This window comes from Tachypleus tridentatus, chromosome 12, assembly GCF_004210375.1.
Source record: "Tachypleus tridentatus isolate NWPU-2018 chromosome 12, ASM421037v1, whole genome shotgun sequence".
Classification (NCBI taxonomy): Eukaryota; Metazoa; Arthropoda; class Merostomata; order Xiphosura; family Limulidae; genus Tachypleus; species Tachypleus tridentatus.
Window position 1 is genome coordinate 129,993,307 of NC_134836.1, and position 11,732 is coordinate 130,005,038.

Consider the following 11,732-nt stretch of genomic DNA (forward strand, 5'->3'; position numbering starts at 1 on the left):
ACTGACGTCACATTTGAAGACAACATATCACATTAACCGATGTCACATGTGAAGACAATCTATTAAATTAACTGATGTCACATGCGAAGACAACATATCAAATTAACTGATGTCACATGCGACGACAACATATCAAATTAACTGACGTCACATGCGACGACAACATATCAAATTAACTGACCTCACAGGCAAAGACAACATATCAAATTAACTGACGTCACATGCGAAGACAACATATCACATTAACCGATGTCACATGTGAAGACAATCTATTAAATTAACTGATGTCACATGCGAAGACAACATATCAAATTAACTGACGTCACATGCGACGACAACATATCAAATTAACTGACCTCACAGGCAAAGACAACATATCAAATTAACTGATGTCACATGGGAAGACAACATATCAAATTAACTGACATCACATTTGAAGACAACATATCACATCAACCGATGTCACATGCGAAGACAACATATCAAATTAACTGACGTCACATGCGAAGACAACATATCAAATTAACTGACGTCACATGCGAAGACAACATATCAAATTAACTGACGTCACATGTGAAGACAACCTATCAAATTAACTGACGTCACATGTGAAGACAATCTATCAAATTAACTGACCTCACAGGCAAAGACAACATATCAAATTAACTGACCTCACAAGCAAAGACAACATATCAAATTAACCGATGTCACATGCGAAGACAACATATCAAATTAACTGACGTCACATGCGAAGACAACCTATTAAATTAACTGATGTCACATGCGAAGACAACATATCAAATTAACTGACCATGTCATATATTTGATATATTAATTTGATTAGAGGTACACTTTCACTCCAGTTTATTCACTGCTGTGTCATCATAACACTCATCTCATTAGAGGTACACTCTCATTCTGGTTTATTCAATTTTTATTGTGATGACAATCATCTCATGAGAGGTAAACTTTCACTCTAGTTTATTCACTAATGTGTTGTGATAATCATGTGATTAGAGGAAAGCATTCATTAATGTGCTGCAATAACAATCATCTGATGAGAGGTGAACTTTCACTCTAGTTTATTCACTAATGTGTTGTGATAATCATGTGATTAGAGGAAAGCATTCACTAATGTGCTGTAAAAACAATCATCTGATGAGAGGTGAACTTTCACTCCACTTGATTCACAACAGTGTTGTTGTAACAATCACTTGATTACAAGTACACTATCACTCTGGTTTATTCTTATTTTGTTGTGATAACAATCATCTGATCAAAGGTAAACTTTCACTACATGTTATTCTCTACTGTATTGTGATAATTGTTTGATTGGTAACATTGCTTGTAGCTTATTCACAACTGTGTTATCATAAAAAGTAAACTTTATCTCTAGTTTATTCACTACATTGTTAAGAATCACTTGATTAGAGAAAAACATTCACTCTAGTTTATTCACTATCGTGTTGTGATAACAATCATTTGATTGGTAACTTTCTCTCTTGTTTATTATCGACTGTATAATTATTACAATCATTCAGTTGGAGGTACACATTCACTCTAGTTTGTTCACTACCTTGTTGTGATAACAATCATTTGATTGGTAACTTTCTCTCTTGTTTATTATTGACTGTATAATTATTACAATCATTCAGTTGGAGGTACACATTCACTCTAGTTTATTCACTACCATGTTGTGATAACAGTCATTTGATTGGTAACTTTCTTGTTTATTATCGACTGTATAATTATTACAATCATTCAGTTGGAGGTACACATTCACTCTAGTTTATTCACTACCATGTTGTGATAACAATCATTTGATTGGTAACTTTCTCTCGTTTATTATCGACTGTGTTATTATTACAGTCATTCAGTTGGAGGTACACATTCACTCTAGTTTATTCACTACCGTGTTGTGATAACAGTCATTTGATTGGTAACTTTCTTGTTTATTATCGACTGTATACTTATTACAATCATTCAGTTGGAGGTACACTTTCACTCTAGTTTATTCACTACCTTGTTGTGATAACAATCATGTGATTGGTAACTTTCTCGTTTATTCTCGACTGTATAATTATTACAATCATTCAGTTGGAGGTACACATTCACTCTAGTTTATTCACTACCGTGTTGTGATAACAGTCATTTGATTGGTAACTTTCTTGTTTATTATCGACTGTATAATTATTACAATCATTCAGTTGGAGGTACACATTCACTCTAGTTTGTTCACTACCTTGTTGTGATAACAATCATTTGATTGGTAAATTTCTTGTTTATTATCGACTATATAATTATTACAATCATTCAGTTGGAGGTACACATTCACTCTAGTTTATTCACTACCGTGTTGTGATAACAGTCATTTGATTGGTAACTTTCTTGTTTATTATCGACTGTATAATTATTACAATCATTCAGTTGGAGGTACACATTCACTCTAGTTTGTTCACTACCTTGTTGTGATAACAATCATTTGATTGGTAAATTTCTTGTTTATTATCAACTGTATAATTATTACAATCATTCAGTTGGAGGTAAACTTTCACTCTAGTTTACTCACTACTTTGTTGTCATAAGAATTAGTTGATTAGAGATACACATTTACACTGGTTTATTCACTTCTTTTGTTTGTTGTAATAATAATTTGATTGGTGACATTCTCTCTAGTTTATTTATTATGGTGTTGTGATAGGAATGATTTGATTAGAGGAAAATTTTCTACTTTACTCATTACTAGGTTGTGATAACAATCATTTGATTAGAGATAAACTTTGATACTAGTTTATTCAGTATTGTGTAGTTATTATTATTATAACTTCCATATAGTTAACCTTGCACTGTAGTTTATTTACTACTGAATTCGTAATAACTTCAGAGTTAAACTTTAATTCTGGTTTGTTAACTACAGGCTATGTGACAATTTCTCAGTTAAGTTTATTCACTTTTGTACACTTGACTAAAACCATTTCTCATCCTGTAAATATTCACCTCAGTGCATACAGAAGTGACAACACTAATCTGAACTAATAGAAAACTTGTTCAGTAACTTTACAAGGAATTAAGAAACCAGAAGTCTTTCCTTCCATTGTTATGGCGATTTAAATTTCTCTGAAGATGCGATTAATAACCTCATATTTAATGTAAACCAAATTCTCCATATTCAAAATAACATTTAAACTTTGCAAAACAATATAAACAAAACATCAACACCTGTTTCAATAAATATCCATGAACTTGTGTATCTAGAGATTATAATAAAGTCAGTCTACTTATTTTCTGTGAAGCTTAGTTGTTTAACAAATGCTGATCACAATATTAAACTGGAAACTCACCAATTTCATATTTGTAAGTTAGTACAGGAGATAAAGAGCAGCAAATAAAGTTACTATTAGAGTAGCCAGGCTTGGAAAATATTCATATCTTTATTTCAATACAAAGATGAAATACAATTTAGAATAATAAAATGATTCTGTTAATACTGATAGCCTTTCAAGTTTAATTACAGTTTAAATTCCATAGACCAACCAACCCCAAATCTGAAACTCCTTTAGATACCTGGAAGAAAGAGTACTGAAATATACGAGCTGTTCAGCACATATATAGTGTCTTGAAAGCACCAGATGAAATTAAGACTTGGGAAATTAGCACATTTCTTGTAGACACTAATAAAGCTAAGAGTGAAAATTGAACAGATAAACATAAAAAGGATCACTGAAAAAAAAGATATTATGTGGGTGGACTAGAGAGTGGAAGAAGCATTTCAAGCAGCTTTAAAAGAAATGGTAACCAAAGAAGTAAGGAAGAACATAAACAGATGGAATAGCAAATAAAGGACAAGGGAAGAACAAATAGAAAGAATGAAAAACAAGTAGCAGAGATCATAAACAGATGGAATGGTAAATAAAGGACAAGGGAAGAACAAACAGAAAGAATGATGAACAAGTGCAGAAGAACATAAACAGATGGAATGGTAAATAAAGGACAAGGGAAGAACAATCAGAAAGAATGATGAACAAGTGCAGAAGAACATAAATAGATGGAATGGTAAATAAAGGACAAGGGAAGAACAAACAGAAAGAATGATGAACAAGTGCAGAAGAACATAAACAGATGGAATGGTAAGTAAAGGACAATGGAAGAACAAACAAAGAATGATGAACAAGTGCAGAAGAACAAACAGATGGAACAATAAATGAAGGACAATGGAAGAACAAACAGAAAGAATGATAAACAAGTAAGGAAGAACATAAATAGATGGAAGAACAAACAAGTGCAGAAGAACATAAACAGATGGAACGGTAAATGGACAACTACGAAAGAATATAACCAGATGTGATGGTAAAGGTTTCGTACAAACTATAGCTGCTTGGCATGACAGATGGTGGAAAATTGTCAGGATGGCTAACACTACAAGATGAAAGTAACAGAAAGAGAAACACAAACTCACATAAACAAAATAATGTTGTATTTTATTACAGTTTTCACTGTCTGAATAATTACTTTTTCTATATATCAAATGGATGTTTACAATTCCTACAGTGCCCTAAGTGTTAATTTCATCTAAGAAATAATTACAAACATCCATTAACTTTATTTTGATATCAACTTCTCAACAAATTATAAATATAAAAGATGAAAAACATATAAACAAATTGGATAATTTTAGAAAAAATTAATGAAAACCTAATACATATGATTACCCTCAGTACATAAAATGAACATGTTACAAAGTGAACATGTAAAAGCAGACAGTGCTAAACAAATACAAAGGTTGTCAGAAATAATTATCTACTACATACATGGGTAACAGTTTTATCAAGAATAAATAATATTACACCTTTTCTCACCATACTATAGTTGTATTCAGTGGAATGTTCCAACAGAGATTTGACATATGAAAGAATGTTTGGGTTGTCATTTCTAACTTGTACCACTAACACTTTGATTTGTTCAAGATACACAAGGCACTGAAAGGACCCATATTCATGGTACAGTAGAAACAATTCTGTCTTGTACTTAATATCTCAAGTACAAGTCTCAACATGGGTAAAACAGACTGGAGGAAATTATTTTCTGTTTTATGGGACTTCCAAACACAGAAACCAAAGTAGAGAAAATTATGTTTGGCAGGATTTCCAAGCATGAAACAGACTGGATGATATTATATTCTGTGAAAAATTACTTCCCTTACAGTAATTTTATCTAAATAGAAATCCTTGTCATTCAAAAGAAACAATAAAGTGGTAATCTATGTTTATTATTCAAGAGTCAGCAAGTGAAAATAATAAATAAATGAAACTGATACAAGTAACAAGAATGGCATACTGTTTGAAAAACCCGTTTCCTAAATGGTTTGAATTCAAACACATTAGTTGTTTTCAGCCATTTTTTTTTTTTTTTATTAATAGTTTCCTCCAATACAGTTTTTTAAATTCTTGCCTAAGCAGGAAAAATTATTTGATGTGGTCTTCAATGTAGTGATGAAAACACTTTTTGACATACAGTTATTACAATAAAGAAAACATTCAGGTTGTATAGTGTTCGATAATTTTAATATGTTGATACTGATAGTTGCACTTGGATCTTACCAGAAACAACTAGCATATATATTCACTGATCAAAAATCACAAAACAACACAAATTAATTCTGTACTAACAAGAACTGTACAAAAAGTTGGGAGAAGTGGTTATTATTGTCATAAAACTTTAATTACTTTCTGTGGATATTTTAATATATATTAAATTAATTAACAAAACTGGTAAAAAAATGAGAAATATCACTTGAACATCAAGAACGTCCTTCAACTGAAAATAATTAATTTATAAACAGCCCAAGACAAGAAATGATACAGAAATATTTGTTATCAGCTCTGTGACCGTCAAAATATATTATAACCAAATTTTACAATAATAAACCGTCAGACTTACCTTCAAGTTGAGCTAGGAAATAACATGAAACTTGTTTTTTCTACTAATAGTTTTTAGAGTAACCTAAATGTATCAAATATGGTCTGATGGGTCTGGTGAAAGCTTAACTTGACAAATTACAAGAAGGTAAACAATGATACGTAATTGTTCTGATTTGGGAAAGCTCGGGTATCGAGAACTAACTGTCACTAAAGCTAAGCCCCATGCACATGTAAAGCAATCTTATAGCAAATTTTAATTTTCAAACGTGAAATTCCATGCAATGGAATGATTAAAACTGTATATATATATATATTTCAAATACATTCACACACACGAAAGTAGCAGCAGGTGTTAACCACAAAAACAAATTTCATAAAAGAGTTTCACAGGAACATTGATAATGTTCTTAATACTTGCTTGGTTATTGAAAACACATCAATGGTTTTCCAGGACAATTCCTGATCTCTATATAAATAACAATCACCAGGACATTTCCCAAACTCTGTATAAATAACAATCATGTGTTTTGATTTTTAAGAAGCTTGCCATTGGAATTTTCCTTGCATTACCCATTTCTGAGAATTACTTGGATTACACACTTGCAACAGAGGTAAGGTAGCATCCTTGTCATCTGGCTTGGTAAGACAACGTCCTGTGTTTACGTGTATTACCATCTGATCCTAAAAGTAGAAAATATGAGCCTGTAGGAAAATATGGATATATCTGTAAAATTAAAAACCAACAACATTGTTCTCACAGTGAGAAAAACAACCTACAGATCTGGCTCAATTATGTTGACCATAATATGGTCACACACACTACAGCCAACATCAAAGGTAACTTCAACAGTAATTCAACACTAGAGACTGGCTAGTTTTAATAATAATAACCATTTCTAATATTGAGAAGGAACATAACGTAACAACAGATAACCCAGCACACTTGATAAAAGAAAATAAATAAGACTAAACAGGAAGAAAATTACTGCCATATAGCAGATATCTCTCAAAAAACACATAACAGTATTACACATACAACCACTTAATCTGCCAAAAGAAGGAAAAACACCACTTACAGGTGATGAGAATTCTGATACAAAAACAATAACATGAGTTGTAATACATAAACAATACAGCCTATCATACCAGAGAATAACATGGACATGACAGAATACACTCATTCAACATAACATGTACACTGCCCTTGAAAAGTTTCCAAGAGTTGATACAAGTTTAGGAGGAGGAACTTCAGTACACCAGACTTTCATCAAGATGACCAAGGAGTGACTCCACATTTGTTCTGTCATGTACACAGGTGTGGACTGGCCACACGACAACATCCGTTTTTTACACAGATGAATCACATTCAATACCTGGATATTCGGACAGCCTATGGAATGGACAGTTAAGTGAAGCCATTCAAAAGTTATTACCTTTTCATCATATTTCCACATCTGGTTTCCTCCCATTCCATGACATCTTATAAGTTTAACAGGCCCCTCAACTGAAGCTGCATCCAAACAGTTGTCATCAGACATTATTTGTTGGCGTTTTGTGTATGCAAAAACCTGGAATGAAAACCATTTTTCTACACTTTATTTCAGTTATCAAGATCACAACTCAGTAAAAAAACACTTTAAACCATTTTAAACTAAAACCTCAACCTTTAACCACATTTCACAATGGTAGTTTTTAGTTGTTACAGGATATCCTAGTTAAAACTGTTTAATGGATACAACTTAATATGTCTGAAAATAAAAGAATAACATTCTATGGACAGAACTACTAATAAGTTTATAACTTTAAATACAGTCCTTGTCTTTCATATACTTAAAGCTTTTTCTAAAATTCACTAAAGTTTACTCCTTCTACAACATCTAAAGACAACCAATTTGAAAGGTCAACCACCCTGTTAGAAAAATGAAACTATCTTAGCTGAAGTTAACATCTACCCTGCCAAATTCTATATTTGTGTCCTTTGGTCCTACTATTTTGTGTGTTATCTATGAATACAGATGATGCATCAACAGAATCAGTTCCCTTTACAACCTTAAACATTTCAATCAGATTCCCATATTCTTTCTTTCAAGAGAAAACAACTTGAGAGATTTCAACCTCTCGCAGGACAACCCTTTCATCCAAGTAGCCCTTCTCTGAACCCTTTTCCAACAATTCAATGTCTTCCATGAGGTGAGAAGCCCAAAACTGAACACAGTATTTCAAGTTTGGCCTAACAAGTGACCTGTACGATGAAGTAATTTCTGTAGACTTGTATTCATTATTTCTGTAGATACAACATAAAATCTTCTTTTCCATACCACATAACACAAATAAAATGAGCACTCTGCTTTAACACAAATTTTGTTACGAGTTGCTTTATACAGACAGGCTTGTTGTAACAAACTAATGCCACTGCTTGTCTTTCTAAAGTACAGACAGGCTTGTTGTAACAAACTAATGCCACTGCTTGTCTTTCTAAAGTACAGACAGGCTTAACAAACTAATGCCACTGCTTGTCTTTCTAAAGTACAGACAGGCTTGTTGTAACAAACTAATGCCACTGCTTGTCTTTCTAAAGTACAGACAGGCTTGTTGTAACAAACTAATGCCACTGCTTGTCTTTCTAAAGTACAGACAGGCTTGTTGTAACAAACTAATGCCACTGCTTGTCTTTCTAAAGTACAGACAGGCTTAACAAACTAATGCCACTGCTTGTCTTTCTAAAGTACAGACAGGCTTGTTGTAACAAACTAATGCCACTGCTTGTCTTTCTAAAGTACAGACAGGCTTGTTGTAACAAACTAATGCCACTGCTTGTCTTTCTAAAGTACAGACAGGCTTGTTGTAACAAACTAATGCCACTGCTTGTCTTTCTAAAGTACAGACAGGCTTAACAAACTAATGCCACTGCTTGTCTTTCTAAAGTACAGACAGGCTTGTTGTAACAAACTAATGCCACTGCTTGTCTTTCTAAAGTACAGACAGGCTTGTTGTAACAAACTAATGCCACTGCTTGTCTTTCTAAAGTACAGACAGGCTTAACAAACTAATGCCACTGCTTGTCTTTCTAAAGTACAGACAGGCTTGTTGTAACAAACTAATGCCACTGCTTGTCTTTCTAAAGTACAGACAGGCTTGTTGTAACAAACTAATGCCACTGCTTGTCTTTCTAAAGTACAGACAGGCTTGTTGTAACAAACTAATGCCACTGCTTGTCTTTCTAAAGGAGTTTATATTTCCTCTGCTCATAAACTTTACAAAAGAACTCACTATAAGATAACAGTCATTTCTACTTTTATAAGTTAACACTTTAAACCATGTTACACATCAATTTTAATAACAGAGGAAAGTAAACTTTGATAACAATGATCTGTTTCTTAGCTTCAACATCAATCACTATAATTAATGACATAATCATTTGAGTTTCATGTATTTTACATTGAATAAACAAAGTAATGCTTCGTTACATTAAGTGTAAGGAAAAAAACCAAAAACAGTAGCCGAGTAATGTAAAACTTACAATAGAGATTCTTAAAATAGTGACGTTTCTTCATAACGTGTTCAATACCACTTTCAAGACTGAGAAAAGTACACCAACCTGGTTTCCACCCAACCCATGACAAGCACCCATGGCTGCATTCTCACCACTCTTCCGACCAAACGTGTCCAGGCAACCCTGAGATTCCACGTTCTTTATCTAAAACAGAATTTGTTTTTCAAGCCTAAAACAACATCTGCAAACCTTATAAACTCATACAGAAATATAAAATAATCCACTTTAAAATTAATAAAACACAGCATCATGATACATGTGATGAAGCTGGAAACCTTGATATAACTTTTTCCACAAAAGGCTTGAAAAAGCTGAACCTTGTGAATGTGACTTTCATACAGTCTAACATGCACATATATAGCTCAAAAATAAATTAATCACTCAGTTTGAATTCTTGGAAAGTTTTAATTATCCTATACTAAAAATGTATGACCAACAGGTACTTCCCTCTCTTCAAAAGATCAGTTATTCTTGTTCAGTGCTGCCCTCTATATACAACTTTTTCCTTTACACATACCACAAGCTTTCTGCTTCCTTTTCCACTAACAGGAACGTAACATGCCCATATAACACATGTAGCTCCTGCTATATGCCTCTGGCGAACTATCACTTTGAGGTTTAGCAGAAGATCTAAGTATTACAGGAAACTGGGAAGTGTAAGAAGTACCTACTAAACATACATAAGATAAGTACCTATTGAATATACCTTATAAGATGAGCGTAACTTTTGATATAGTACTTTACCTCCCACTCACATAATTAGCCAGAATCCCATGTTGAATAGGTGGAGCAAATAGGATGAAGAAAAGAAAGAAGTTTCATCTGAAGGACACTCCTGAAGATGAGATAGTCAGACACTAAAATCTGATGTGGGAGACCACACCACTTCTGAACCAGGTATACTCTTCACTTATTACAGAAAGATGTATAAATGAGTGGAAGAACAGAGGAAAACATCCAAGTAGGAAAGAACTCTGGACAGACAGTCATCTGAACTATACAATATTTATGAAACTTAATCCAAGACAATATAAAAGTGGGTAAAATCAAAAGGACGAGCATCTCTAAGTGTACAGGAGCTACGGCAAGATGGACCACACATGGTAAGTACATCCAGAATCCAAGACACTTGGAGCCAACATCCACATGAGTAGATAAGATAAGGATCATTAACCTCAAGTTCAAGAAACAGAAGAGAAGCAAGAGTCTTCCAACTTTTAAGCATGATGTGTGTTAGCTTTGGTCTATCAATCTTGGGACCTAACATCAAGTATTGAAAGGATTTTCATATAATATAAATCAACTTCTCCAACAGTGAAACTGACCAGAGCCATCCAAAAAGCAATAACCTCCTCTGAATAAGATACAATGAGGGAGAGCAAAAAGGACAAAACCAGAATAATCTCCCTTACTTCCACTGTGACTCACAACACAGAAGGAGAACGATAGAGGGTGAAATACAGAGAACCATAAACATGTGCAAGAACTTGTGTTGATTGGTTCTACTCTAAATTCCCAACCCAGCCACAGGATAGCAACATCCACACTATGGGTCAGACTTACAAGAAATTCAGAGTTGCACTCCAAACAGGCAAAATGGACTACAGCAGTAGCTGGTACAAGAAACATTTAAGAGTGAATTGATCCAAAGGCTGTGAGGACCAAAGTATGCTAATCCTGTCACTTAATTGTGAGGTATGTACCTCAAAAACCAAATAGGGATCGGAAGACTGGTCACACAGTAAGGAAGGATGAGATACACAGCAAATGTGGGAAATAGATAAAATGTCACATACCTGAGAAATGAAATCCTAGAAACACTGAATTATGCTTAACATGCTCCTCAGGCATGGCATGATAAAACAAGGAGGTGGAAATAAGCAATCCAAGTCCTTATCCATCTTTATCATAAATAGGCTCAGCTTGTTTGGAAGGAAGTGGGGCAACAAGGTCCAGAAACAAAGGTTGACCCATGTAACATTCTATTTCCTGCTGAATAAACACAGATACATCTTCCACAGAATCAGCCACACTTGAGGCCTAAGACATGGTACTAGTAACAAGTGTAACTCCCAAAGTGGTAACATTAACTTTGAAAGTCATAATGAGAAAGAGTGATCTAATAATTGAAGGTATAAAGAACAAAAGAATTGTAATAAACTGCAATTAAAGTGAAGATAATAAACAGACTTAAAATAGAAACCAGAAGTTGAATAAATGAACACTTCACAAAAGATAAGAGTGAAACTTTAAACAAACAA

At 33.5% G+C, this 11,732-nt stretch overlaps 1 protein-coding gene across 4 annotated transcripts in view; it reads right to left on the reverse strand.

Moving 5' to 3' along the window:
* Positions 1 to 3,407: 3,407 nt before the first annotated feature.
* LOC143234685 (polypeptide N-acetylgalactosaminyltransferase 13-like) overlaps positions 3,408 to 11,732 on the reverse strand; it is a 47,051-nt gene continuing 38,726 nt past the window's right edge. For all 4 annotated transcript variants that reach the window (XM_076472242.1, XM_076472244.1, XM_076472245.1 and 1 more), the window contains 3 exons: positions 9,517 to 9,615; positions 7,352 to 7,486; positions 3,408 to 6,599 (listed from right to left, as the gene is read on the reverse strand). In XM_076472242.1, the coding sequence (XP_076328357.1) occupies positions 6,453 to 6,599; positions 7,352 to 7,486; positions 9,517 to 9,615 (381 nt within the window). In that variant the 3' untranslated portion in view covers positions 3,408 to 6,452. The remainder of the gene's footprint in view (positions 6,600 to 7,351; positions 7,487 to 9,516; positions 9,616 to 11,732) is intronic.